Below are 24,179 nucleotides of genomic sequence, written 5' to 3' on the forward strand. Positions count from 1 at the left end.
AAAAAGACAACATCTAAATCATCCATGAACATTCACCGGAGTTCGAAAGGACAATTGATCTCCTTGCCTCTTAATGAGTTTGCCCCTGAATCAAAGATATATTACAAATGATCAAGGCTTTGAATTTAGAAAGTTCCAAAACCAACGGCTTAGATCACTCGTTCAGATTAGATCCTTAATTTCATTTCACTTGGTAGATCGGGCCTAGGCTAGGGGCCGACCCTCTCACTCTGGGACCATAGGCCGATTGATGACCACTAGACTGGAGGCCTCGTATTTCAAAATAATCCCGCCCTCTGTGGACCGGCATTGTACTAAATGCTTGATAAAAACTAAAAAATAGGGCTTGGATGGACGGCATGAGGCCGTACTAAGGGGGCGGGATACATAGGAGCCGGAACCTTAGAAATACCACAAACGTCGTAAGTAAAAACTAATAAAACAGAGTTCAGGGGGATGATCGAATAACTGCAGCCAAGATTAATGCAAGAATAAAAAGATTTATATACATCCTTTTGGTTTCCTATCTTAATAAATATTCACATCTAACAACATTTGAGTTTGTAACAGGAACAGGGGAGCTCATAAGCAAGGACTTGAACAATGCAACTATCAAACAACGATTGAGGACGATGTTGTCGAAAGTACATTGTTTCGGACAATCACTGCCATGACGGGAAAATAATGACTAGTTAATTAACATATGTAGTGCTCCGATGAGAAGCGCACGACCTTCATTCCAACTGCTTCTCAATCTCTTGAGACTTACCTTCCTTTCCGTTCTTCTTCTCGTACTCCTGCTTTGTTTCCTCCAAACCCCGCGATACCTGGTGAGATCAAAGATGCATGTGTGTGAATGATGATAGAAGCAAGAATTACGATGATAGAAGCAATGCAATGGATACGAAGAAGAACCTTGATTGAGTAAGCCAATGGAAGTAAAGTATCTGGATTCATTGCATCATCAGGGAAGTTACGCAGAGCATGAATAAGTTTCTCGAATGGTAATTTTGTCTGTCAAAAAGAGAATATGGTAACAAAGTCTATAAGCATGCGATGTTCTAGTTATCATGGTGCGGAGTAGAAAGCTGTTGTGATATACTCACCAAGTCGTCATGGCAATACTTTAACAAGGCTAAACCAACTTTGAAGACAATTCTCACACCCTGTGAAAAATTCGAAATGAAAAATTTTAAATTAGATTCCCGCCACCAATAGTACTTCGAAAGAGAGATACAACACATTAAAAATAACTAACCTCGTACAGAAAGACATCCCAAATTCGAAGAGCCAAATGGAAGGGGAAAGAGTAGGAGAAAACGGTTATGAACCACTGGCTTGCATACATACTAGGATTTATCATTTCTTGACTAAAATGCTCGCCCAGCTTTGGCAAGTGCTCCTTGACCAACTGATCAAGCTGAAAAAGGTATTGCTGTACCAGTGGTAGCCCTACCTACACGACATGACAAGCATAAACTAACACTTCTAAGAGCACTGAAGCCATTTTACCCTTTACTATCCCCTTTTTTTTGACGAGAAACAATATATCTGGGTCTGAGTATAATAAACGAACAAACTATTTTAGGCATAATCCGTATAGATAAAAATGAATGTGAACAAGGTGATCAAAACCCCCATATGATACAAGGAGTAGAAAAGACACCAAAGACATCATAACAGAATTAGAGCTCCGAAATGCTCAGAACGCCAGCAAATAACAAAGGAAAAATCTTTCAAGTAAAACAAAGGTCTAGGCCTACGCTCAAAGAAGATGTCCTTTGAAAAGAAAGAAAAACATAGATAAACTCTTACTTTGCCTAACGAGAAACCAATGTGCTCAGCAGTAGGTTAGAGTTTTGCAATTTACCACCTAAATCCTATTTGACCAATTGGTTTATCTGATACCATCTCAATCTCTTTTGTTTTTGTTGTTCCTTTTGACTATAAGAATTGGACCAGATGATCAAAATGGCGGTCTAACATTCTTCTTTTTGCATTAGTAATGATGGGCATGATTATGTTTAGTTAGTCAACAAACCACCAAAGAAAAGATCAAGAAATTCAAATAGCATAAAGGCTACCTGATATAAACCTTCCATTGGTGCATGGACTGCTCCTTTGAGTAATGCGACTAATAACCAAAATGCATCCTCTTCGCTCATATAAAGAAGTAAGAGACCAGCCAGAAATCCCATTCCCTGCATTCTTTTAACCATTTAAAATTATCCAGTGTCTGACATAAACTAAGTGCAAGAGTGAACAAACAGAAAGTGTCAAACCTGAACATATCCAACTTCTCTGTCAAAGACGGAGTACGCCTTCAAAACATTGTAGAGCGACCTTTGACCAGGGCCATGTCTCTGCTGGAAGAAAATATGTGAAGGGAAGGTACGCGATATATCTCGAATTATATCCAGCTCTGAAGCTGAGGTCTCATAAATCACTAATTGCTGCAACAACCATACCGCTTATTAGTTTAATACTAGGGATATGCGTGCTGCGTGCACAAAGAAACAAGAGCACAAGATGAAGTATCGACTTAGGATATGAAAAGAATAATCACAAATAAGGACGAGCAGTGTAAGTAACAACTGAGAATAATATGTACCTCGTAAACCCCAGGGTTCATCAGCAAAAGGTCCCGACTTCCAGAGATCAACTGCCAAACGAGACCCCTTAAACAATCAGGAATTCCTTTCCTTATTCTCCTCTTAACGACGTGAGGTTTTCTCCTAAAATAATGTTTCCAATCACTCCCTCCCACCCCAATCATCTTCCTCCATTTTCTAACTCTTCTTTCCTCTCTGAAAACGGTGAAGAGCCACGGTATATAATTAGAATGGATTAAATGTTAAATTGCTCGAGTCTCATATTCATTAAAATGAACATTTTATGGCCAAACAAAAGCAGAAAATAGTAAATTGGTAAGTTTACCTCTCATATTCAAAGGCTGACCTGCTCTTGGCTAAACCTTGAGGAGAAACTTCTGGCTTTAAGAAGCCAAATCTGTCCAGTCTCAGTGGAGGAACTGGACCTGGCTCATGATCATCATCTTCTTCTAGTTTGTTATCCATTTCACTATCTTAAAGAATCTCTTGCACGCCACATTGCAAAAGAGACAACTTTGTTACCATGATCAATTCCGTGGACCAAATAGACCGAAAACACTGAAAGAGGTGAAACAAAAGAAAAGTGGAACTTCTTGCAATAAAAAAGTTTACCACAATTACAAGAAAACAAACAAACCCACTTCCATGAGCACCCAAAAACATATGAATGACAACTTGTGGTAGCCATTAATATAACAGCAACAACAGCAACCTATTGCTGTCGAATTGCTAATAAGACTCGCAAGTTAGACGGCCATGATATTATCGATTAAAACAATCTATCGAACCATTTGGCAGATAACTATAACTTCCATTACTCAATGAATATGCCGTACCCTTAGCTTTTAAATATGACAAAATACAGCTGAAGAGACCAACAATGTATATGGACACCAAATGGGACGTATCATGAGAGAAACTACAAAGACACGCACATAAGAAGATGCTCAATACCATTATCATCAAACTGAAGAATCACATATAATCCAAAACGAGTCTCGTCAAGTGACTAAGGAAGTCACCCACCCTTGGATTTGGTATCAAGGGTTGAGATTAAAACACGACAAGCACATCCATTTAATTCTCCACCATTGATATTAAATCGAAGGGCACATATTTCTTCGTCGTTCGGTGACAACGAGACCATTCTGTAATCCACCAAACACAACCATTTATCTTCTGAACAAACAAAAGCATACCCAATAACAGGAAAACCAAATCAGATCAAATCAGATTCAGAACCAAAACAAAAACAAAAAACAAAAAACAAAACACATGGGCAGAGTGGAAAACAATCAAACATCCACCGAGCTCTATGGATCCACAAATTTCTCAATGCATTGAGGCAAAAACCAAAAAACCAAAAACACAAATCGAAATCACAGTCAAAAGCAGGAAAAATTAAAAACCCACCTGGGCAATTGGACAAGTTTGATGGGTTTTCTTCTGCTTGTTCCTCTGATCGTTAAAGTTGCTTCCTTTTTCCCTCAAATGGTGATGGTTTTTTCAGCTGCTTCCCAATCAATGAATTCAAGACACAGGAAGGCCTAATAATGGTAGTTTCTGTCATCCACCAAAACCAAATGGAGCTGCTATACGCGTGTGCGCCATGGAGTGCGTCCTCCCCCTCTCTCTCCTCATTAGGATCAAAATATCATAGCATACTATTAATCGAGATTTTTATAGATGGCGGCTTTTTGGAGTCGTTGCTTAATGGCAAACCAACGACAACAGAACGCGTGGTTTGTTGGATATAACACGACATTAAAAAAAAGTTGGGATTATTTATACTTGTTATCTTATATTTTTAATACGATATTTTGTAATATTGATAAATGAATTAACGTTAAAGTATGATATGACAAAAAATATGTAGAGAATCTCACTTAAGAAAACTTATTTAACATTTCTCTTCCGTTGTTTTTTGGGCAATGCACCTTGTTTGGTAGTATTTGCGAAGAAAAATACTTTTCTTGTTTTTTTTTTCTCGATAAGTGATTTTAGTCCTATTAAAATTAATTTTAAATTGAGAATAAATCTGCGCACAAACAATAAAAAAAAAAGTGAAATTTATTAACAACATTCAAGATTACCGTATTCTCACTTTTGTTCATGTAATTTGTACCCTAGCATTAGTCTTGTTTTAACTTTATTTTAGTCGACTCCTCAATTAACTTGATCACTAAATCCCTATTCCACACATATTTTCATTTGTGAAATCCAATATTTTGAGAAAACTAATTAAACAAAGTAAAATACCGGCAATACCGGTCCAATTTAGTCAAACAAAATCATAATCCTGTGCAGCCATACCCATGATAGAGAAACAGTGGAACCAATCAGAGCTTACCATGTAAAAATATCTGTTAGCAAAAACCTTGGGGAGAATTTCTCAGTTCATAGCAAACTGTTTTCTTCCTTTTTGTATTCCCCCTCCTTATTCATGGACCCAATCCACAAAGACCCTCACTTTCATCTCCCATCTTCCAAAAATCACTAGCAAACGCTCTTCCTGCTCAACCAAAATTCCCCAGCTCTGAAGAATTTGAGTACCAAAACAAACACCTCTGACAGGTTTATTTTTCAGAATTTTGTCCCTTTTTCTTGCCAAATTACACAAAATTATGATTTTTTCTGTGTTAATCTTGTAATGGTGATTATACAGTTAGTGGGTTTTGCTCTGATGTTTCAGTAGACTAAGTGTTGTTGTAGGAAAAGCATGGCTTGTTGTTTTTCTGTAGTTTCCAATACTGGGTTCTTATCTGTCCCAAACAAATTGGAATTTAATGGCGGAAAGTCCAAGTCTTTGGGGAGGTATAGAGGTTTTTACTGTAGTTCATTTGGTTTTCGGTCGGCGGGGTTTCATAAATTTCGAAACTTTCAACATGGGTTGTTTTGGAACAATGAGCTTAGGCCACTGATGAATGGAAACAATGGAGTTTGGTTAAAGGGATTGAATAATTGTTGTGATTCTAGACATGGGTTGTGTTGTTACAATAAAATTGAGCCATTGACAAATGCGAATAGCGCGAATAAGCAGATCCATTTCGGGAAGAAAGGAGACACTAAGTTGAGGTCTTTGAGGAGGCGATTTTCTTTGAGATTACGCCCGAGGTTGCGGTGGTTGGCTATGAGAGTGAAAAGAGTTACAATTCAGTCAGTGTTGAATGGTGTTCGGGCCTTCTTGCAAAAGAACATAAGACGAGTGACTGTTGTTTCTTTGGTTTCTGTAATATTGGGGCTGAGCTATCTGTTTCTGAAGTTAACAGCTTTGCCCTCTCCGAAAATGGTTCCATATTCCGAATTGGTAACAAGCCTGAGAAATGAGTCTGTTACGAAAGTTCTACTTGAAGAGGGGTCTCGTCGAATATATTATAACACAAACTCTCGCATTGATAGGGATACTCAATTGTCTGAAGGAGAATTACCAAGCGTTCAAAGTGAGAATGTGGCCGATAAAGTAACAAGTGATGATGGTTCTCGATCTAGTCAAGCACTGAATACAAATGTATTGAGAAATTTATCAGCGACTCGAGCTTCAACCCCTGACTGGCAGTATTTGACTAGAAAAGTAGATCATGATGAGAAATTTTTACTTAGTTTGATGAGAGAGAAAGGAATTACATATAGCTCGGCTCCTCAATCAGTTTTGATGTCAATGAGGACTACTTTGATAACTATAATATCTCTGTGGATTCCTTTGATGCCATTGATGTGGCTTCTTTATCGTCAACTTTCAGCTGCTAATAGCCCAGCTAGAAAGCAACGACCTGATAAGCAGTTGGTTGGATTTGAGGATGTTGAGGGAGTTGATGCTGCGAAATTGGAGCTTATGGAGGTACACATCTCTTCTCTTGAATACATTAGATATTTTGCATGCTTTTGTTTATTTCTTTGTGTCGATACTTTGTTTCATTGCTAACTTGATTATAGAGTTGATAATGTGGTACTTACTTTCTTAACACGGAACTGTGGATATCCTTCACTCTGCTTGCTACAATTATGAACTCCGTGAAAGCAAGGAAGCTTTTGGCTTAAACACTTGCTGATACAAGTTAGAAACACTAGGAAGACATATTTATCAGTTCTTAGAAGAACAGCCAAAAATGCTTCTTTTGCTTGTTGTTGGAGTGTTCTGATCTCCACGAGCTTGAAACACCAAAGTCTTGAACAAATAAAAAATAAATTTAAAAAAAAAAAAAAAATATATATATATATATATATATATATATATAGTACATAGAAGGTTGTGAAGTTCACATCATGAGTTCATGAGTCTATATTTGTATCCAGAACAGTGCTGGGAAGGTATCCCATGGCTTGCAACAAGCCCTATTACACATGGCGATGAGCCTTTCAGGGTGCATATTTTTATTGAGATGTAATCTTGTGGATGCTTCTCGTTTTATTTAGAGGTGTTAGACAAGCAAGTGAACAACATATGCCTTGTATAATGGAATCTCTTTAAGTTGTATGTCCTTCTAAAGTTTATTATTGCCTCTCAAAACTATGATTTTGTTACCATAGTAGATTTTACTACCTGTTTGTATATGTGATTACTAACAAAGGCACCGAAATATATTCTCACTGTTTAATTTTTTTATACAATTTTCTTCCTTTATTTTTGTGACATCTTTCTCGTTTGTAGATAGTTTTATGCTTGCAAGGAGCTATTAACTACAACAAACTAGGAGCAAAGTTACCCAGAGGTGTATTGCTGGTGGGTCCTCCAGGAACAGGGAAAACATTACTTGCCCGTGCAGTGGCTGGAGAAGCAGGTGTACCATTTTTCAGTGTTTCTGCCAGTGAATTTGTGGAGATGTTTGTTGGAAGAGGGGCAGCTCGCATTAGAGACCTTTTTAATATGGCAAGGAAACATTCACCTTCAATTATATTCATTGATGAGCTTGATGCAGTTGGAACGAAGCGTGGCAGAAGTTTCAATGATGAGCGTGACCAAACATTGAATCAGGTAATATAAGGTCCAATTATGGCTTCAATCCTGCATTTCTTGCATCCATCCATATCAAATTTTAGCAGTCACATTCTGAATGTCTTCTGGAATTGTTAGTATAATTTGATCTGTGGGTCATTGTTTGTATTTCCAAACTTTTTGATAATTGTCAAACCACTGTATGTAGGAAGACTCTGGTTCTCTCCTGTTTGATTTCGTCTGATGAGAAAATCATATTGATCCCCTTTAAAATCTTGCCAACCTTTCTTGCTTATTTACTATGCGTTTAGCTTGTACTTTCACCTTCAATCTTGGAACGTTGAGTATTTCCTTTAATGTCCTTAGTTTTGTTTTCAATTTTCAAGTCTAAATAGCTATCAAGTATCAACACATTAACTTAGCTTATTGTTTCGAATTTCGATCCCTGCTGTTATGTACAATAGTAAAAGGCAGTATTAAGTATTAACCACATTATTATATTGGTAGATCTTGGATTTGAATTTCAGGTGACATCTTGTCATCTATAATGTATGTTTGAAATTTATTTTAATATCAATTAAGTTAATGTTTTTCATCAAAAAAATGTTTCTGTTCTTGTAGTTGCTGACGGAAATGGATGGATTTGAGTCAGACTCGAAGGTGATTGTTGTTGCAGCAACAAACAGGCCTGAAGTATTGGATTCTGCCCTTTGTAGGCCAGGCCGCTTCTCAAGAAAAATAGTTGTAGGAGAACCAGATGAAGAAGGAAGGAGAAAGATATTGGCTGTACATTTGAGAGGAGTTCCTTTGGAGGAAGACACTAATCTTATTTGCGATCTCATTGCTTCACTGACACCAGGTTTTGTAGGTGCTGATCTTGCAAACATCATCAATGAAGCTGCTTTACTTGCTGCTCGTAGGGGTAGGGTATATAGTACATCCAAATATCACTCGGTTTTTGCCATCTGAAATTGTACATGGATCTCGACTTCATATTAATCTATGGTCTGTTGCAGGTGGTGAAACTGTGGCCAGGGAAGATGTAATGGAAGCAATTGAAAGAGCAAAGTTTGGAATTAATGATAAGCAACTTAGGCCGAGTACAATAAGCAAGGAGCTCGGGAAAATGTTCCCATGGATGCCTTCTCTGATGGGAAAGAACACAAGACAAGATGGAGTGCAAGGGCCACTAGGATATCAAACTCTGAGCTGAGTATGTATATACGTTCTAGTGGTAGTGATATGATACAGTACAAAATTTTTACGAGTTAGCAATTTTGATTTATATTTGTTATCATCATCGGAAGTGATATATATATATAGTTAAATAATTGGAAATGGTTAATTTTGGTATCCTATATGAAAGCTTAACTTACTATGAGAGTGAATGTTCATCGCTATAGTCATGCCTTGTACATAGGAGCTCAAATTTGTCAAAATTTGAGTAGTTAAACTGCTGTTCGTATACAGGAAAAGTAGTTCACACAGGAGCAATTATCAACTTTAGTTTGATGTCAACCTTTAATGACTTGTCCACATTTTCTTGGTTCCGTTTATCATCATATTTTCGAGAATCATTAGCTGTCTTGTTTTTTTCTAGTTTACATCTTCTTTTCCTTTTCTCCATTTTCCTTCTACGAAGTTAAATTGTTGGATTGCAGCACTTTAAGTCCTTCTAAAAGCACTTTTAAACACACTGATATCAAATACAGTAAGACTAAAGATGTATTGATGTATGTGTGTGTAAATCTTGTCCATGAAAAATGGTTGGTCACTTTTGGTGGGATGTCATTTTCCAACTGGGATGTATCATGCTAAATCTTGTCAGCAACCTAAACCATGATTAGGGCCTATAAACCATGATTAGGGCCTATAGATTTGCCATTTAGTCTTTTAAGATTCTCTTGGATTCTCTCATGCGTTTCAACTCACTTTTGTTTCGTTTTTGTTTCTGTTTGTTAGTGATTCCATGACCTTTTCCCAGAAGGCCGAATCTACACGAGGCTTCTCGGATGCAGGTCCGGCACTATATGAGAGAGCAGGTCCGGCGCTATATGAGGAATGACTGCTATGAAGTGGGCAGCCGATCAGATGGGATCGTATTTGCAATGTCATGAGAATTTCGAAGCTGAGGGAACTACGAAGAGGCAATCGGGTATCGAGTAGATTCGATCAAGATATTGCAAAGCATACCATGAACATACAAATGAACTGTTTTTCCAGGTTAGATGCATTAGGGTTTCATTTTTGGATAATATTAATATTGGTTGAAGCACATTGCTGTATCTTTCCATTGTATTTATGATTTTTAAAGGGCAACCCAAGCCAACAAGGCTTTGTTTTTGCGACGGTCAGGGAGGAACGTCTATTGTCCGCAGCCTTACCTTACTTTGCAAAGAGGTTGTTCCCACGACTCGAACCGTGACCTTTTGGTCATAAAAAAACAACATTTCCATTGTGTCAAGGCTCACCCTTGTATTTATGATATCCACGAGATTATAATTATTGACAACAATAAGAATTGGGTAAATTACATAAAACTACCTCAACTATTGAGTCAGTCACAGTTTCATATCCCGTCTTTAAAAAATTTCAATGTCATACCTTATCTTCGAATTTGTTGCAATGTCATACCTTTTATCAATTGTCCGTCAATTAAATTGTTAAATGCTGACGTGGCTTGAGACTGGACCCACTTTCTATTAAAAAAATTAATAAAATATTAAAAAATAATAATTTACCCTTAAAAAAAAAAAAAAACCCAAACATCCATCTTCCCCAACCCTTCCCTGCAACCCAAATCCAAAACCACTCCCACCCACGCCAAACCCTAAACCTAAACCCTTAATAATTTACCTTTAAAATAAATAATAAATAACCCAAACACCCATCATCCCCTACCCCTTCCCCTTCCTTGCAACCCAAATCCAAAACCACCCCAAACCCATTTCCCACTCGCGGCAACATCTTCCCCCAGACCCACCTTCTCTTTCTCTGCCACTGCCACGTTATCCTCCTCCTCCTCCTATCCAACCCCCAAACCCAAATCCTCAAGCCCTAATTGCACCCTCATTTGCAAGCACTCGCCGTCGGCCACCCTCGACCTCCTTATCCTCATTCTCGTCCCCTTCTCCAGGACCTTCCTCATCATCTCCTACTTTTCCTACATCTTCAACTCCCCCTTGACCTCCTCATCTTCATTCTCGTCTTCTTCTCCGCCGTGCCGTGTTGCTGTTTCGGGCACGATGCAGATGCTTGATGGCCAAGCTCGAAGGCTTGGGGGTTGGATAGGAGGAGGAGGAGGATGATGTGGCAGTGGGAGAGAATGAGGTGGGTCTGGAGGGGGGGGGGAGATGTTGGTGTGGGTGGGAGTGGTTTTGGATAGTGGAAGGGGTCGGGGAAGATGGGTGTTTGATATATTTTTTTTTTTAAGGGTAAATTTTTTTTTTTAATATTTAATTTTTTTTTAATAGAAAGTGGACCCCGTCTCAAGCCACGTTAGCATTTAATAGAGGAATTGAAAGACAACTGACGAAAGGTATGATATTGAAATTTTTTAAAGACGAGGTATGAAACTGTAACTAACCCAATAGTTGAGGTAGTTTCATGTAATTTACCCATAATAATTAAATGAAGGGAATATTTTATGGTTTGGAAACCTGTGACCCCACCGCCCATCCATTGCACATGTTGATCTGAGAAAAGATGTTGATAACCACTGCAAGCCACTCCTAGGTGTCTTTGGTCGCAAGTATTGGGAAATTGAGTCAAGGATGTGCTTTTATATTTCTAGATTTAAGAGAAAATCTTAGATCAGACCGTCTGATCACGTGGCCATTCGGACTATCTTCACAAAATCATGGGATGCCGGTCCCATCCGTGTGAGAGAGGGCAACCTTACCCAAGTTCCTCTTTAGTTACTCCTACTAGTCATTCAAATGTCATCCACACACATTGAGTAATTTGGAGGCAACATAAACATTTTATTCATATTCCTTCAGCTGAAGGAAGCAACACGATTTTAAACACTGTCAATAGGGCCGCGGCGCTTGCGGTGGATTGCCATGGAAGTAGACCTAGGAAGCATGGATCAGTTCCCCTGTAGAGCAACATAATGTAATGGGGAAAGCAGAAACCAAATTTCTTAATTCCTATATGCACATTTTAATTCAACTAACTTACGAGCAAGCCACCACAATTACAGACCATCCTATTTACAAGATTGGCGACGGATCACCAAGCTTGCTGTTCCACAAAGCCGTTACTTTCGCGTTAGATGATTGCTGCTTTAAGTCTCCTCATCAGCTCCTTCCTGTATTCAAACGAAGAGTTCAAACCGCGTTAGAATAAAACTGATCTTTTATGCTGTGAATATGTAAGTTTTTATCCGATTTTGAATTTACCTTGTGAGTTTTCTGTCATGAGATGAAGCAGATAAGAGTCCCCTGTTCTCTTCAGCCCTCCTTAACAGGTAAGGCAGCACCAACTGTATCGGTCCGAATGGCATGTACTTGCTCACTTGAAACCCTGAATTTTTCAGGCCGAAGGAAAGCGATTCTGCCATTCCGTACAGCTGTGCAAATTCGAGCTTCTGGTGCACCTTCCCGACCCCTATTTCATGTGCTTTTGCCATTGCCAGTCTCCCTACATTTGCATTAATAATTGTACGTCAGACATACAGATGCAAAACTCGTAACAATGCAGTTGGCTTTTCTGCAAGTTTAAGGTGTGTGATTTATTTACCTGATTCCATATTATGGGTTGCAAGAACCACTGCGTCAGAGCCATTGGCAATCCTTTCGAGCATGAACGAAGCACAATCATTGTAACACGCGTGCGTATCCTCAATGCAATCGTGGATAGGAGACTTACAGCCCAAGGAAGAAGCTAATTTTCCTTCACTTGACATATAAGCACCCCTCACCACTTTGAACCCCATTGGAACACCCATCTTATCTGCAGCCTTTGTTGCCAGCAACAATCTTTCCTTTGCATCTTTCAAGTAAGCTTGAAGCGTCCCATAAACAATCGGGTGATCATCTTTGTTGTAGATGATTGCAGAGGAGTAGGTCAAGTAATCGATGGCCGGTTGAATTGAAGTGTATTCCGCATCGACGGATAGAGGCACATTGGCTTCTGCGCACTTCTGGGACAGTTTTAGTAGTCTCTGGCGGACTAACTCGAGATCGCGCTCTTCTTCCGGAGTCAAAGGCTCCGGCTTTTCGAGAGTATGGTAGAGAGGGCTCGATTCGGAGAAAATGGGAAACGTATCGCGCTTCCATGGAAGATGGAAAGAAGGATCTTGATGTTGCCATCTCATCAAGTCACTCACTCGCTTAAGCAGGTTCGTAGGGCAAATTGCAGTGATTTTCACAATGATACAGCTCACCTGTTACAAGCCAAAAACATCACTTTCAGTTACCATCACATATAAACTTCATATGGAAGTGGTGAAGAGAAACATATCACATCAAGAATCTGCTTTGTTTGAAAGTGCTTTTTTGATAAGTCACTGCCAGAATCAGAACTCAATTGGAAAATTTGTCCGTAGACAGGTAATCGGCAGCCAGCAACTAGGAAGCCAAGTCAAATGTAAACAGCCCTAGGCCTAGGTGGCAGATTCAACGTCGGACAACCAACATGATGGTGCATGCAAACAACCAACTGGTATAAGTAAGAAAGTAGGACCCGCAATCCTCCATACCTAGATGCATGACATGCCAACTGTATGTACTCAGACTGTTTGATCGCGTGACATGTTGAACAATCTCCTAAAACAACAAGATTCATGTTTTTTGGTCTAATACCATTCAAAACTTTATTAGCAAAAAATGCATGATGAACATGGATCTTTTACGAGGTATTAATCGTTACACATTCTGTTTTAAAATATAAAAATTAAGCTCTAACAGTTAAAATTTGGACTCCGTAACACTAGTCTTTGTAGTAAACATGCTATGTAGGGCCCACGTTACGTTATTATTATCATTATAAGCGTGATTAGTGATGTAATTAGTAAATATGGTTAATGAAATTCACTTTTATGACAACAAAAACAACGTTTTTAATTCGAAAAAAATAGAAAAGAAAAGCAGAATTTTGATACTACCAAAGAAAGAGTCAAGAAATAGAATCTTGAATCTTTGATGTGGGGTGATATGAAGATACAACTTACCGAAGAAGGTGGCAGGGATTTGGTGGATTCAGCGGTGTCCAAGAACCCTTGCAAGTTCCTGTCACAAGCCTCGTTGTCGCCGGCGTACTCCAAAGCGTAAACCAGCATCCCTCTCAGCCCCGCCTCGTTCAGCTCCATCACCGACTTTCCGGCGGCGACAGCGTCCTCGCCGGCGCAAAAGTGGTCATAAATCGTTGACCGTATCAACCCCAAGATCACGTCTTTGATCAACGGAGTCTGCATGAGCCTAGAACGCATGACCCACATCCCAACATCCACCATCGGCTCCACCGCCACCATGTGGAGGTTCAGCGCCGCCCTCAACAGCCGCGACGTGGAGACCGACGCAAAGAGCTTGTCCGCGTCATCAAAGCTGGAAAGGCTGAGGGTCACGCTGTCGGCGTTGGTGGTGGTGGTGGTAGTGGGGTGTGGTGCTTTTTCGGCGTGGCCAATTGGCTGGGAGATGGCAGAGATGGTGGTGGAGGAGGCGGAGTTAAGCGGCCTGATAGTTTTCAGGAGTTTTGATGCTGCTGGGATTACACGGTTTGCCATTCAACGGTGGGTGGCTTGAGTAACCCTATAGCTCTCTTGTTTCTAATTCTCCCTCTCTAGCTCTCTGTTTCTAATCCTCCTCCTCTCTCTCTCTCTAGCACTCTCTCTCTCTCTCTAGAAATGTCTTTCTCTGTTATGTGGCTAGAACTGTTGGGTTTCAGTTCCTTATATAGACAGTTTCAGAATTTTTACAGCGCGGTGTGAGCTGCTGTCGGGTGAGAAATTTTTTGTTCCGGATACGAGCGATGGTAAATCATATGTCATTATACAATTAAAAGAATATTATTATACAATTAAAAGAAGTGTTTTTAAGAGGTGTATTTACTGAGATTTTGAGAGATTTTAATTCTTTTAATGAATCTATGGGTATTCAATTATGATTTTAAGTGATTGTCAACATGTAATGAATCAAGATTTTAAGATAGTTTATTAAAATCTATAGAAATATGGATATATTAAATTAGGATTTTAAAGAAGTTTATAACAATTGAAGTGTATTTAATTTATTTTAAAGAATTTTAAAAAGTTGATAAATTTGAGGGAATTTGTAAGATTCGTTCACAAATCTCACCTCTGACCTCTCCCTTTGAGATTTTGAAAGAATTGAATCAAGATTTTACATTAAATCTATGCAAATCAATTAAACTCCCTCAAAATCTTGGATTTATAAATCCATTGAAATTCTTCAAAATTTTAATTGAATACATATGTGAATTGTCTATCCAATTATATAATAACATGTGACATACCGTTCCATGTTTCAGCACACTGAAAAATCTAGCTCCACATAATTCTCTTCAAGTTTCTATTCTATTTTATTTTTTCAATTTTGTTTTTTTGTTAGAAATTTTCTCAGATAGAAAGTAGGATATTTTGTTTTTTTTTTTCCGAAAAATTAGGGTCTAGAAAAGTAAGTGTATTGACTTTCCAAATAAGTAGTAGGATTACCAAGAAACTTATCTCGCAATTTAGGTGGTCTTAAATTTAGTTGGATTTATCACCTGCGATCTTCATGCAATGTATATATAAAACTAAACTACCTAATTCCATTCCTCCCTAAAACAACGGAAAATGAACTGAAAAACCTTAAATACTTAACAGCTTCTTCGGCAACAATTCTCAGTTATATAGTGAACTAAAAACATAAAACGAAATACGTTTTGGAAAAATTTAGAAGCCGGAGGCTTGTACGCTAACTACCTTTTTTTTTTCTAATTAAAAACAAGCTATAACTGTAACAGCCCGTCCCTAAAAATGATGATTTTATAATTTTAATACGTGAGCTATGAAGATGCCCTTCGAGGCAAAGTGTTCACTTGTGTTGACTACCGGGTCGTGTCATGTGAGACTCATTTTCTGGGTGATTCTCGTGTTACTCGTCGCTACGTACGTGTGGGCGAAAACGGGACGTGATTTGGAGCTATAACGAAAGAGTTATTAATATTTAAAGTTAAGGATATTTTAGTTAATTAATTAATTTTGGATTTTGTTGAGGGGAAAATCTGGAGTGTCACGTGGGTGTCCCAGATTAAAGGAAATGAGGAATGGATGGTGGAGATGTAAAGGAAAGAAGATAAAAGAAAAAAATGAGAGGAAGTGTGTGACTAATAGGGAGAAGAGAGAGTTAGGATGGCCCAATTAGAAACAAAGGAAAGGAGGGAAAAGGAGAGAAGAGGGGAGCGGGGGATTCGTCAACCCGGTTCCATTTTTCGACACGACCCGGTCCTTTTCATCTTCTCCGGTGGTTTTTCGTCGGTTTTTCCGGCGAACCACGTTATCTAACCCCTTGGAAAATGTTCCACGACCTTCCCTTTACCCATTACATCCCAAAATTGTAGAAAATTAGCCATGAAGGTATGAAGACCGAATCGGTGGGTGCGGGAAACCTTTACCGTCGATTCTCCTATTATTGAAATGATTTTCACCAATTACCACCACCTATAGCATCCTCATGAGGTCTAGAATAAAGCCCAAACAAGTTTTGGGACGTCGGAGTTCGTTCGAGCTCGAATGGAGCACACCTAAATTCAAGGGTTTTGTACTGTTCGTGGTGATTTGAGGTGTTTCTCGGCCCAATTAGCCTTAGTAGTAGGTATAAATCAATTCCTCATGTTTTGTAGATGAATTCTCATGTTTGGATCGTTTAATTTGGTGGAGAAATGAGATAGTTATAACGATTTTAAGGTTGCCCAGTTTCCGGCGACCTCCACCACTTTCAGAGCGTTTTTCGGCTAAACCACGGAAATTTAGCCATCGTGTAAGGTACCAATCTCTTCGTCTCGTCGAGAACTATGATTTCCATTTTTTAATCACCTGTTTTCATTGAGTATTGACAAAGTTATGGACATTGAAATGTTGCCATCTTTCAGACCATTTTCCGACCACCTCCAGCTACCATTTGGACTCCAAGCTGGTATAATTTTGTTCTACATTTCTCTAGCTTTGATTTGGTGTATTATGGGTTGAATTTGGTTGAAAAACAAGTGAGATATGGAGTTTCAAAGATCGCCTAGGAAATCTGCAAAATCCGGCAAAGTTCCACTAAGGTCCACCACTTGATTAGGATAGTAATCAACGATCCGACCATTGGATCATCACCAAACTTTAATACATTATAGTACGTAATATTTGAGAACCATAGAAACTTACGGATCGGGAATCCAACTTACGGGTCTTCCCGAATTGGATTTGTAAGTTTATAAAATAAATGTTAACCGCCACTTGGTTTTGGGCAATTGGCACCGTTGGATCGTAATGAAATTTTAGTATGTTATTCTAGAAGAATAATGTGGATCTTTAGAAGTTGCGGATTGGAAATCTGATTTGTGGATCTTTCGGATCGAGTTATACAGGGTTGTTGACTCTTGGTCAATAGGTCTCAAATTATTCTTGAAGGTCCTTGAGGACATGAATATGTCGTACAGGTCACTAAAGGTGATTCCGACTTATATGCTAGCCATGATTGATGAGATATATGATGAGATATGTGATGAAATGCTAGCATAAATGTGATGATATATGATGAGATGCTAGAATATATTTATGATGAGATATGTGATGAAATGCTAGCATATATTTATGATGAGATATGTGATGAAATGCAAGTATAAATGTGATGATATATGATGATGAGATGCTAGCATATATTTATGATGAGATATGTTATGAAATGCTAGCATATATGGGATGAAATATTGATTCAACCGTACATGATGGGTGGATCCGGCTAACATGCCATTTCCTATTGGTTTAATTCACCTGGGTTACTCATTCATGTTAAGATAATTGACATAGCATAACCGTAAGACTATCATTTTGGTTATGGTCTTGATTTATAGTCACGCCTGTTATTTTCTGGGAAATTAAGCAAGTATTGCGACGAGGGGCTACTATCTTTGGTAGTTGGAATTGGTTTGAAGAGTTTTGTTTCACTCACTCACATTTTCTGTTTTTGTACCCCTCCAGGTTCTAGTAGCAAAGTTCTGTATCGACGAGGATTCGTGGCACTTCCCAGTGTATGTGGCTTCTTATGATGGTATAATCATTATCTTACCTTACTAGACTTTACTTATGCTTTGTATCATGCGTGAAATGGGTTCAGACCCGCTCACTGCGCGCTCGTGTACTTAGGCACTTTTAGATTTTAATTTATTCACATTTTATACATTATCACACTTTATGGCTTCGTCACCTTCCAGATGTCGGCCAACACGGCTCGATTCGGGGCCTGGTGAACATTCCGCGTCGGGATGTGTCAATAACAGGAGCTTCACCTTTCTCTCGAAAAAGAGAGAAAGAGGAGGAGAGGACAAAGGAGATGATTTTTTTTTTTAAATTTTGTCACCTTTGTATTATAAAATGATATTCTAATTAAATTATTTTAGAGAAAATCAAAACTCAAATGCAAAGATATGGATACACTATGTCAGCGCATGAGATTTCTCAAAATTTGTTATATATAGCAAAAATCACATGAGCTAAGTTATGAGAAGTAGAGGGATTAAGCCAACTGGCCTAACTGATTTTTATATTCAATTATTCTTTTTTCTTAACCACGTTGTTCATATTTTGTTCAATTATTGTTGTTAGATGAACTATTTGTAAATGGGTAATGTCAGGAAGATTAAATTTGAAGACAAAATTTTAAAAACTAAAATGACATGAAAGTTGATGATTGGTTGATTACTTAAACGTTGATAAACGTATTTAATCCTATTGGTGACACATCATTTAGTTTACAAATTTAGTCTCCCTAACATTACTCTTTATAAATAACTTCATTGAGTTGCTACATAAAACGTACAAAATAAATATTCGAAGTTTATCGGCCAATGGAAGGTTATCTAAATCCCACCCACTATATTATATTTTTACTCAGGTTATAGTGCAAAATGTGGGCTCGTTTAGAAGTATTTTTAAAACGATTTTTTTTATTCTAAAAACATTTGAAGTGTTTTATACAAGAAGTACCATTTATGTGTTTTTTGCATGTAGAAAATACTTCAAATGTTTTTCAGAATTCGCTTACTTTTTTGCTAAGAATTGGTTCCAAAAGAAATTTCTTCAAAAATGGTTTCAGTCATTACATAAGCACTTCCAAACAAGTCTAATATCACTACAATTAAATGGGACATTTATAAATAAGAAGTATTAAGTTTGACTCAGATGAATGAATTTGTAACATTACTAACTCATTGTGTAATTTCGCTGAACCATTTCTGAAGTCATCCCGATCGAATACCGTCCTTGTATTAAAAGAAGGGTAGTGTTATTCATACTCTTTTTTTACCTCCCACACATCCTTGTTAATTTTTGCCCCTTGATCTTCTTCAATTTTTTCGATCAGAAAACTAAAAATTAAAAAAAAAATATATATATATATATAAGGTGAAAATGATTGCGTGTATAGCACCACCACAAAACAAAAAAAAAATTATGAACAACATAACTTGGTTCCGTGCCGTTCATATATAATGCTGTTAATAACAGATTAAAAATCATATACCACCAAAACATAAGAGGATCCAGTTTCTAGTACTGTCTTTGAATTCTCTCTCTGTCATATGCAACTCAAGAAAATGACTGCCACTGATAGAGTCTTTCTCTCCCACTATGAGAGTCTTTCTCTCCACCCCCGTGAGAGCCTTTTTAGTCTATGTGCTGAGCTTTCTTTAGACTTCATCTCTTTCGCCGCCGGTCCTTGCCAAGCCTTGGGTCGGTGGCTCTCGAGTTTAGTTCTCCTTGCAATCTTTCCGCTGATCATCACCAATTTGTGCTTTAATTTTCCAAATCCTATGCCATCAATTCCAATTTCTTTTAACCAATTTTCCCATCCTCCACCTCCTTGGCTTTCCTTAAACCCATTTGATTTCGGATTTGTAGCTACTTAACTTAAATGCGTTTTGACGCGATTATCACGGGATGTGCATAGAGTTCCGGTGCAAGTGATCACACCACAACCTCTCACGGATTGGGAAGTGTGTTTTGCTTCAGCTTGGGTGTTTACACCACCACCTCCCATGGATTTGTCTTTGACGGCTTTGTTGCCATTAGTGACTTTGTTGCTGATGAGTTCTCTCACCAGCTTCCTTTGGTTTGCTATTGATCTATCATCTATGATGCTTTATGAAGGTTGTTGATGTTGTCATTCCATCATTTTTGTGGAATTGTTTGGCTGGATTTTATGTTGAACGAATGTTTTCCGGTGATGCATCAAAGGTGGTCGCAGGGAATCTAGGGTTTTCTGTTTCTTTTGCTTTTTGGGCTCAAACTTTTGGTTTGGGCTTTGTTTTGGGGGTCCATATTTTTTTTTGGACTTTTCTTGTAATTGAACCTCACCCGTTGTAAATTTTAGTGTGTTACGGTAATATTTCTACTGCTTTGATCGAAAAAAAAAGAAAATGACTGCCACTATTTTGCTTACTTTTTGGGGACGTCTAAATATTGTTCTTAGAGCAACTCCACCGTTGCAAAGGCTCCCTAGGGCAAGTCACTATTGAATAGCCTCCAATGAACAGTAATTGCCTTTTGCATCTCTATCCCTACACTGAATAGCCATGGCAATAGACAATAAAATATTAGTATTTTTTATTTTATAAAATAATACAAAATAATTTTATTTGTAATTTCGGATATGATTTTTAATCAGTCTTGTTGTACCACGTGTCATTAAATAAGAAATTACAACTCAAAGTATTTGAGAAAATATAAAATTATGGTGTAAGTTGGAAGATAATGATAACATATTTATAGAAAAATTAAAATTTTTTTTTTAATTTTTTTTTAATTTTTTACTTTTTTTAATTTTTTTTAGTTTTTATTACTTTTTTACATTTTTTAAATTTTTATTAATATTTTTTATTTTTATTAATTTTATATTGTGGTTGACGTCACCTTGACGTCAGCCATTCATCACTTGGGCCTTAGGCTCTCGGGCTGTGGATTTGTGTTTGGCCTGTCCAACGGGCCTCCCCCGAGCCCCATTGCCCGCATGGGCTGGAGCTGATTGCTGGGGCTATTGCCTCATTTCTGTCACTTGTCTATCGGGCCAAATACAGTGGTGGACTTGCTCTTAGAGCAACTCCACCCATGGAGCCCTCCCCCCTGACAATCCACTATTCAATCCACCCTATTGAACAGTAACTGCCTTAAATGAATAGTAACTACCATTAATGAACAGTAATTGTCATTTACATCTCCACCCTTGGAACCCTCCCCCTGACAATAAGCAATTAAAATAATAGTTTTTTTGTTTGTTTAAATAATAAAAAATTGCAAAAGCTCTGGTCCCCCTCTCTCTCTCTCTCTGACACAAAAAAAATAAAAAATTGCAAAGCCCTCAGGCCACAGGCCCGTCGACTCCCCACCCCCCCTTCGCTCGGACTCCCACCGAGCCTTCGGCCCCTTCTTCTCCACTGTCCCCCGAGCAACCCACATGGATGGAGTTGCTCTTATGGGGCATATGAAATTGAACCCCCCAACCTATATTATATTAATTTTTCTTCCACCATAAATATTGTCATCTGGCACAAAAAGCAAGAAAACAAACCCCCACTTACAATCAAATCAATTTGTTTAATTGTATTTTACGGTGAGTGTATTTTTACTCATCACTTATAAAATATATATTTTTATCAGGTTACTATGAGGAAATTTGTTAAAATCTTGTTATTAATGGATTCTTAACATGTGGTCAAGTACAAAATTATTAGGTCTAGATGTAATCCCTCTCACTTTTTTATATCAATATTGTTATTCTTTATGAACCTAATATAATAAGTTTCTACTCTTATCTTATCCATCCATTTTTTATTGATTGTTTAGTCTTGTATCATAATTAAAGCTCCGCAGCATGAGAAACACACTCTATCAACATATTGTTAGTTTAGTGACTCCTACATTATTGGGCAATGAGGAAACATCCACGTCTCATCACACCTTTATCTCTCTCGCACGTTGGAGAGGGTACTGTCAAAGTTTCAAAGACTTAGTGGATTATTACTACTCACGTTATTATTATTTTAACTTAATCATTTGTACAATTCGATAATTATTGAGTTATAAAAAGTCTTTGATACAATTAGAATCAAAATCATTCAAATATTAAAAGAGATTTAATTTCATAAGATTTCCGGTGCTAGAGATATACTTCAACAAGCGAAAAACGAGAGTGAAACAGCTGAGAAGTACAAATAAGAGTTTCGTGCAGTATATGAATAGACAATACCGTACTCTCATGCTTGTTTGTATTTTTTGTTTTTGGTGAAGATGCTTGTTTGTATTTTAGTATAGGAGAGAATGGAGCCTAAGACATAGAATTAAACTAAGCATAAGACATAGAATTAAACTAACTTAACTAACTTGAAGTGGCCTACTCTCTTGTTTTTGCCATGAGTAATTAAACTGTGCATATGGAAATTTGACATTTTATTTTTACTCTGTAAGCTGCCTAAATTTAAGTTCAAAGTCGATAAATTAGGCCATAATTTAGCCTGTCTGCAAACAACCCTCTCTAAATTCGTAACTAATTAGCTTTTTCATGAGAGAATGACTCAAACCCTAATCAAAAGCGGCCCTGGTCTTTAGGCTTGAGTCTAAACTTTGCTCAACATGTGTCGAGCAATGAATGGAGCTGAAAAAGCTATAAAATCCCCCTCACTAACCTCAACATTTCATCATCATAAGGAAGTTGTAAGCATTTTTCAGCTGCCTCATATTTTCTTGTGTGTATTTGTGTAGAAAGAGAATTATACTTTATCAAGATGAACCAATCCCAGAACATGAGCCAACAAGCTGGCCAGGCCAAGGGCCAAGCTCAGGTGAGTCTAAAAGCAGCTGTCTAGAAAAGCACTTTGGTTAAAAGTTTGTTGGTCGTTTTGATGGTAGATGATCATGTGCTTTTGCAATTTTAATATACAGGAAAAGGCCAGTGGCATGATGGACCAAATGAGCAATGCTGCCCAATCTGCCAAGGAATCTGCCCAAGGGGTTTGAACTTCTTGTTCCTTTTGTTAATTCTACGTACATTACATCCGTTCTTTGCCAAGGAATAATTTTGTACCAATAACATGTCAATGCGCTATATTATTGACATGTTATGTGCAATGATATCAACGTCTTAATGGTACTGTATCAATAATCCGTCATTTAATAAAGAATCGTCGTCTACACTTATTATGCGTTGCATATGCATGTTGTAATTGCATGTATGTTTTTGCAGGCTGGTCAGCAAATGATGGAGAAGGCACAGGGAGCAGCTGACTCCGTCAAGGATGCAGTTGGAGCCAACAAAAGAAGCTAAGGTGATGGGAGATCTCATCCGTCTGATTCCTCCCAAATTTTGTGTTCCTGTTTTTGTTTTGTGATTCTATTTTTTTTTTTTTGGGTTGATCTTTTACTTAAACTTGCCATTTGAAGCAAGAACAAGGTCTGATCATGTAATCGCTTATTGTTCATTGAACATTACGCTAATAATTTCAATTATATTTGTTTGTTAATTTTTTATTTTTATTTTTATGCCAAATGAAATCGGAAGCCATTTCTACTTAATTGCAAATCACAATACAACGCATACAAAAACAATTCAACTGAGAGTATGCTCCTTTTGTGTCCCTGTGTTTTGTTTTGTGATTGTTTGTTATTGGGTTGATGTTTTTTAAACTTGAGATTTGAAGCAAGAACAAGGTCTGACCGTGTATGCTAATAATTTCAATGATTTTTTCTCCAGCACCAGTGTTTCTTCATTTTTCTTATGACAAATGAAATCGAAAACCATTTTTATTAATCTGCAAATCACAGTACGGAACACAAAATAAACCGAGAAAAATCAGTACGAGATACAAAATAAACCGAGAAAAATCTCACACACAAAGCTTTAGTAGTATGCTACTACATACGGCTTAACTCTTCTTCAAGACCTTCAGCAAATAGATAAGCAAAAGCCTCCATATAACGTTTTTCCAAAACCAACCCAACCTCAACTGCACCATCGCCATTCTTGCTCTTTTGATAAGATATCGTCCCTGTTCCATCTATCGAAACTATCTCTTGCTTCGTCGATCTCCCCCATATTCATAAAATTAATTTATGATAGTCTATCTCTTGCTTCGTCGATCTCCCCCATATTCATAAAATTAATTTATGATAGTCTATCTCTTGCTTCGTCGATCTCCCCCATATTTATAAAATTAATTTATGATAGTCTACATATTTTTTTTAAAGTTAATTTTAAAAAAAATAGCCTAAATTTATTCTTTAATAATATAGGGCTAAAATTTTAAGCCAAAAGAGTTGGAGCAGAAAAACTGTTTCTAGATTAAAACTTAAATTTTTATTCCAACGGTTAGAGATGGTCTAACAGAGGTGCGTAGGGATCGACACTTGGAACCAAAAACCGAAACTGAAATAT

General features: G+C 37.7%; 4 protein-coding genes across 5 annotated transcripts; 2 read left to right on the top strand and 2 right to left on the bottom strand.

Moving 5' to 3' along the window:
* Positions 1 to 457: 457 nt before the first annotated feature.
* LOC126583000 (uncharacterized) lies at positions 458 to 4,275 on the bottom strand. Of its 2 annotated transcripts, none has more exons than XM_050247291.1 (9): positions 4,026 to 4,275; positions 2,938 to 3,170; positions 2,612 to 2,807; positions 2,283 to 2,453; positions 2,085 to 2,208; positions 1,259 to 1,452; positions 1,107 to 1,166; positions 916 to 1,014; positions 458 to 827 (listed from the first exon to the last, which is right to left on the bottom strand). In XM_050247291.1, exons 2-9 carry the CDS (start codon positions 3,075 to 3,077, stop codon positions 735 to 737), a joined length of 1,077 nt encoding a protein of 358 aa, XP_050103248.1. In that variant the 5' UTR covers positions 3,078 to 3,170; positions 4,026 to 4,275; the 3' UTR covers positions 458 to 734. The 2 variants fall into 2 exon arrangements, with proteins under 2 accessions (XP_050103248.1, XP_050103249.1); XM_050247292.1 differs by having other exon boundaries at positions 1,259 to 1,456; positions 2,085 to 2,201; positions 4,026 to 4,271.
* Positions 4,276 to 5,005: 730 nt separating this feature from the next.
* LOC126583001 (probable inactive ATP-dependent zinc metalloprotease FTSHI 3, chloroplastic) lies at positions 5,006 to 9,864 on the top strand. Its single transcript, XM_050247293.1, has 5 exons — positions 5,006 to 6,450; positions 7,261 to 7,584; positions 8,167 to 8,467; positions 8,562 to 8,758; positions 9,508 to 9,864. The coding sequence occupies exons 1-4, from the start codon at positions 5,332 to 5,334 to the stop codon at positions 8,756 to 8,758; spliced, it is 1,941 nt and encodes a 646-aa protein (XP_050103250.1). The 5' UTR covers positions 5,006 to 5,331; the 3' UTR covers positions 9,508 to 9,864.
* A 1,643-nt stretch (positions 9,865 to 11,507) lies between these two features.
* Positions 11,508 to 14,430, bottom strand: LOC126583002 (proline dehydrogenase 1, mitochondrial-like). Its single transcript, XM_050247294.1, has 4 exons — positions 13,721 to 14,430; positions 12,289 to 12,934; positions 11,949 to 12,189; positions 11,508 to 11,857 (listed from the first exon to the last, which is right to left on the bottom strand). The coding sequence occupies exons 1-4, from the start codon at positions 14,270 to 14,272 to the stop codon at positions 11,818 to 11,820; spliced, it is 1,479 nt and encodes a 492-aa protein (XP_050103251.1). The 5' UTR covers positions 14,273 to 14,430; the 3' UTR covers positions 11,508 to 11,817.
* Positions 14,431 to 22,431: 8,001 nt separating this feature from the next.
* LOC126583003 (stress-induced protein KIN2-like) lies at positions 22,432 to 23,268 on the top strand. Its single transcript, XM_050247295.1, has 3 exons — positions 22,432 to 22,590; positions 22,691 to 22,759; positions 22,992 to 23,268. The coding sequence occupies exons 1-3, from the start codon at positions 22,534 to 22,536 to the stop codon at positions 23,070 to 23,072; spliced, it is 207 nt and encodes a 68-aa protein (XP_050103252.1). The 5' UTR covers positions 22,432 to 22,533; the 3' UTR covers positions 23,073 to 23,268.
* The last annotated feature ends 911 nt before the right edge of the window (positions 23,269 to 24,179 follow it).

Source organism: Malus sylvestris, chromosome 9, assembly GCF_916048215.2.
Source record: "Malus sylvestris chromosome 9, drMalSylv7.2, whole genome shotgun sequence".
Classification (NCBI taxonomy): Eukaryota; Viridiplantae; Streptophyta; class Magnoliopsida; order Rosales; family Rosaceae; genus Malus; species Malus sylvestris.

Bases quoted from the DNA above. Each gene is read 5' to 3' on its own strand.
- LOC126583000 (XM_050247291.1), bottom strand. From the start codon at position 3,077: ATGGATAACAAACTAGAAGAAGATGATGATCATGAGCCAGGTCCAGTT. The intron at 2,209-2,282 runs GTTTGACACTTT...AATGGTTAAAAG, and splicing joins GAGAAGTTGGATATGTTCAG to AATGCAGGGAATGGGATTTC. The intron at 828-915 runs GTTCTTCTTCGT...TGATCTCACCAG, and splicing joins CATTGGCTTACTCAATCAAG to GTATCGCGGGGTTTGGAGGA.
- LOC126583001 (XM_050247293.1), top strand. From the start codon at position 5,332: ATGGCTTGTTGTTTTTCTGTAGTTTCCAATACTGGGTTCTTATCTGTC. The intron at 6,451-7,260 runs GTACACATCTCT...TCTCGTTTGTAG, and splicing joins CGAAATTGGAGCTTATGGAG to ATAGTTTTATGCTTGCAAGG. The intron at 8,468-8,561 runs GTAGGGTATATA...GGTCTGTTGCAG, and splicing joins TTTACTTGCTGCTCGTAGGG to GTGGTGAAACTGTGGCCAGG.
- LOC126583002 (XM_050247294.1), bottom strand. From the start codon at position 14,272: ATGGCAAACCGTGTAATCCCAGCAGCATCAAAACTCCTGAAAACTATC. The intron at 12,190-12,288 runs GTAAATAAATCA...ATGCAAATGTAG, and splicing joins AACCCATAATATGGAATCAG to GGAGACTGGCAATGGCAAAA. The intron at 11,858-11,948 runs GTAAATTCAAAA...GTTTGAATACAG, and splicing joins CATGACAGAAAACTCACAAG to GAAGGAGCTGATGAGGAGAC.
- LOC126583003 (XM_050247295.1), top strand. From the start codon at position 22,534: ATGAACCAATCCCAGAACATGAGCCAACAAGCTGGCCAGGCCAAGGGC. The intron at 22,591-22,690 runs GTGAGTCTAAAA...TTTAATATACAG, and splicing joins AGGCCAAGGGCCAAGCTCAG to GAAAAGGCCAGTGGCATGAT. The intron at 22,760-22,991 runs GTTTGAACTTCT...ATGTTTTTGCAG, and splicing joins CCAAGGAATCTGCCCAAGGG to GCTGGTCAGCAAATGATGGA.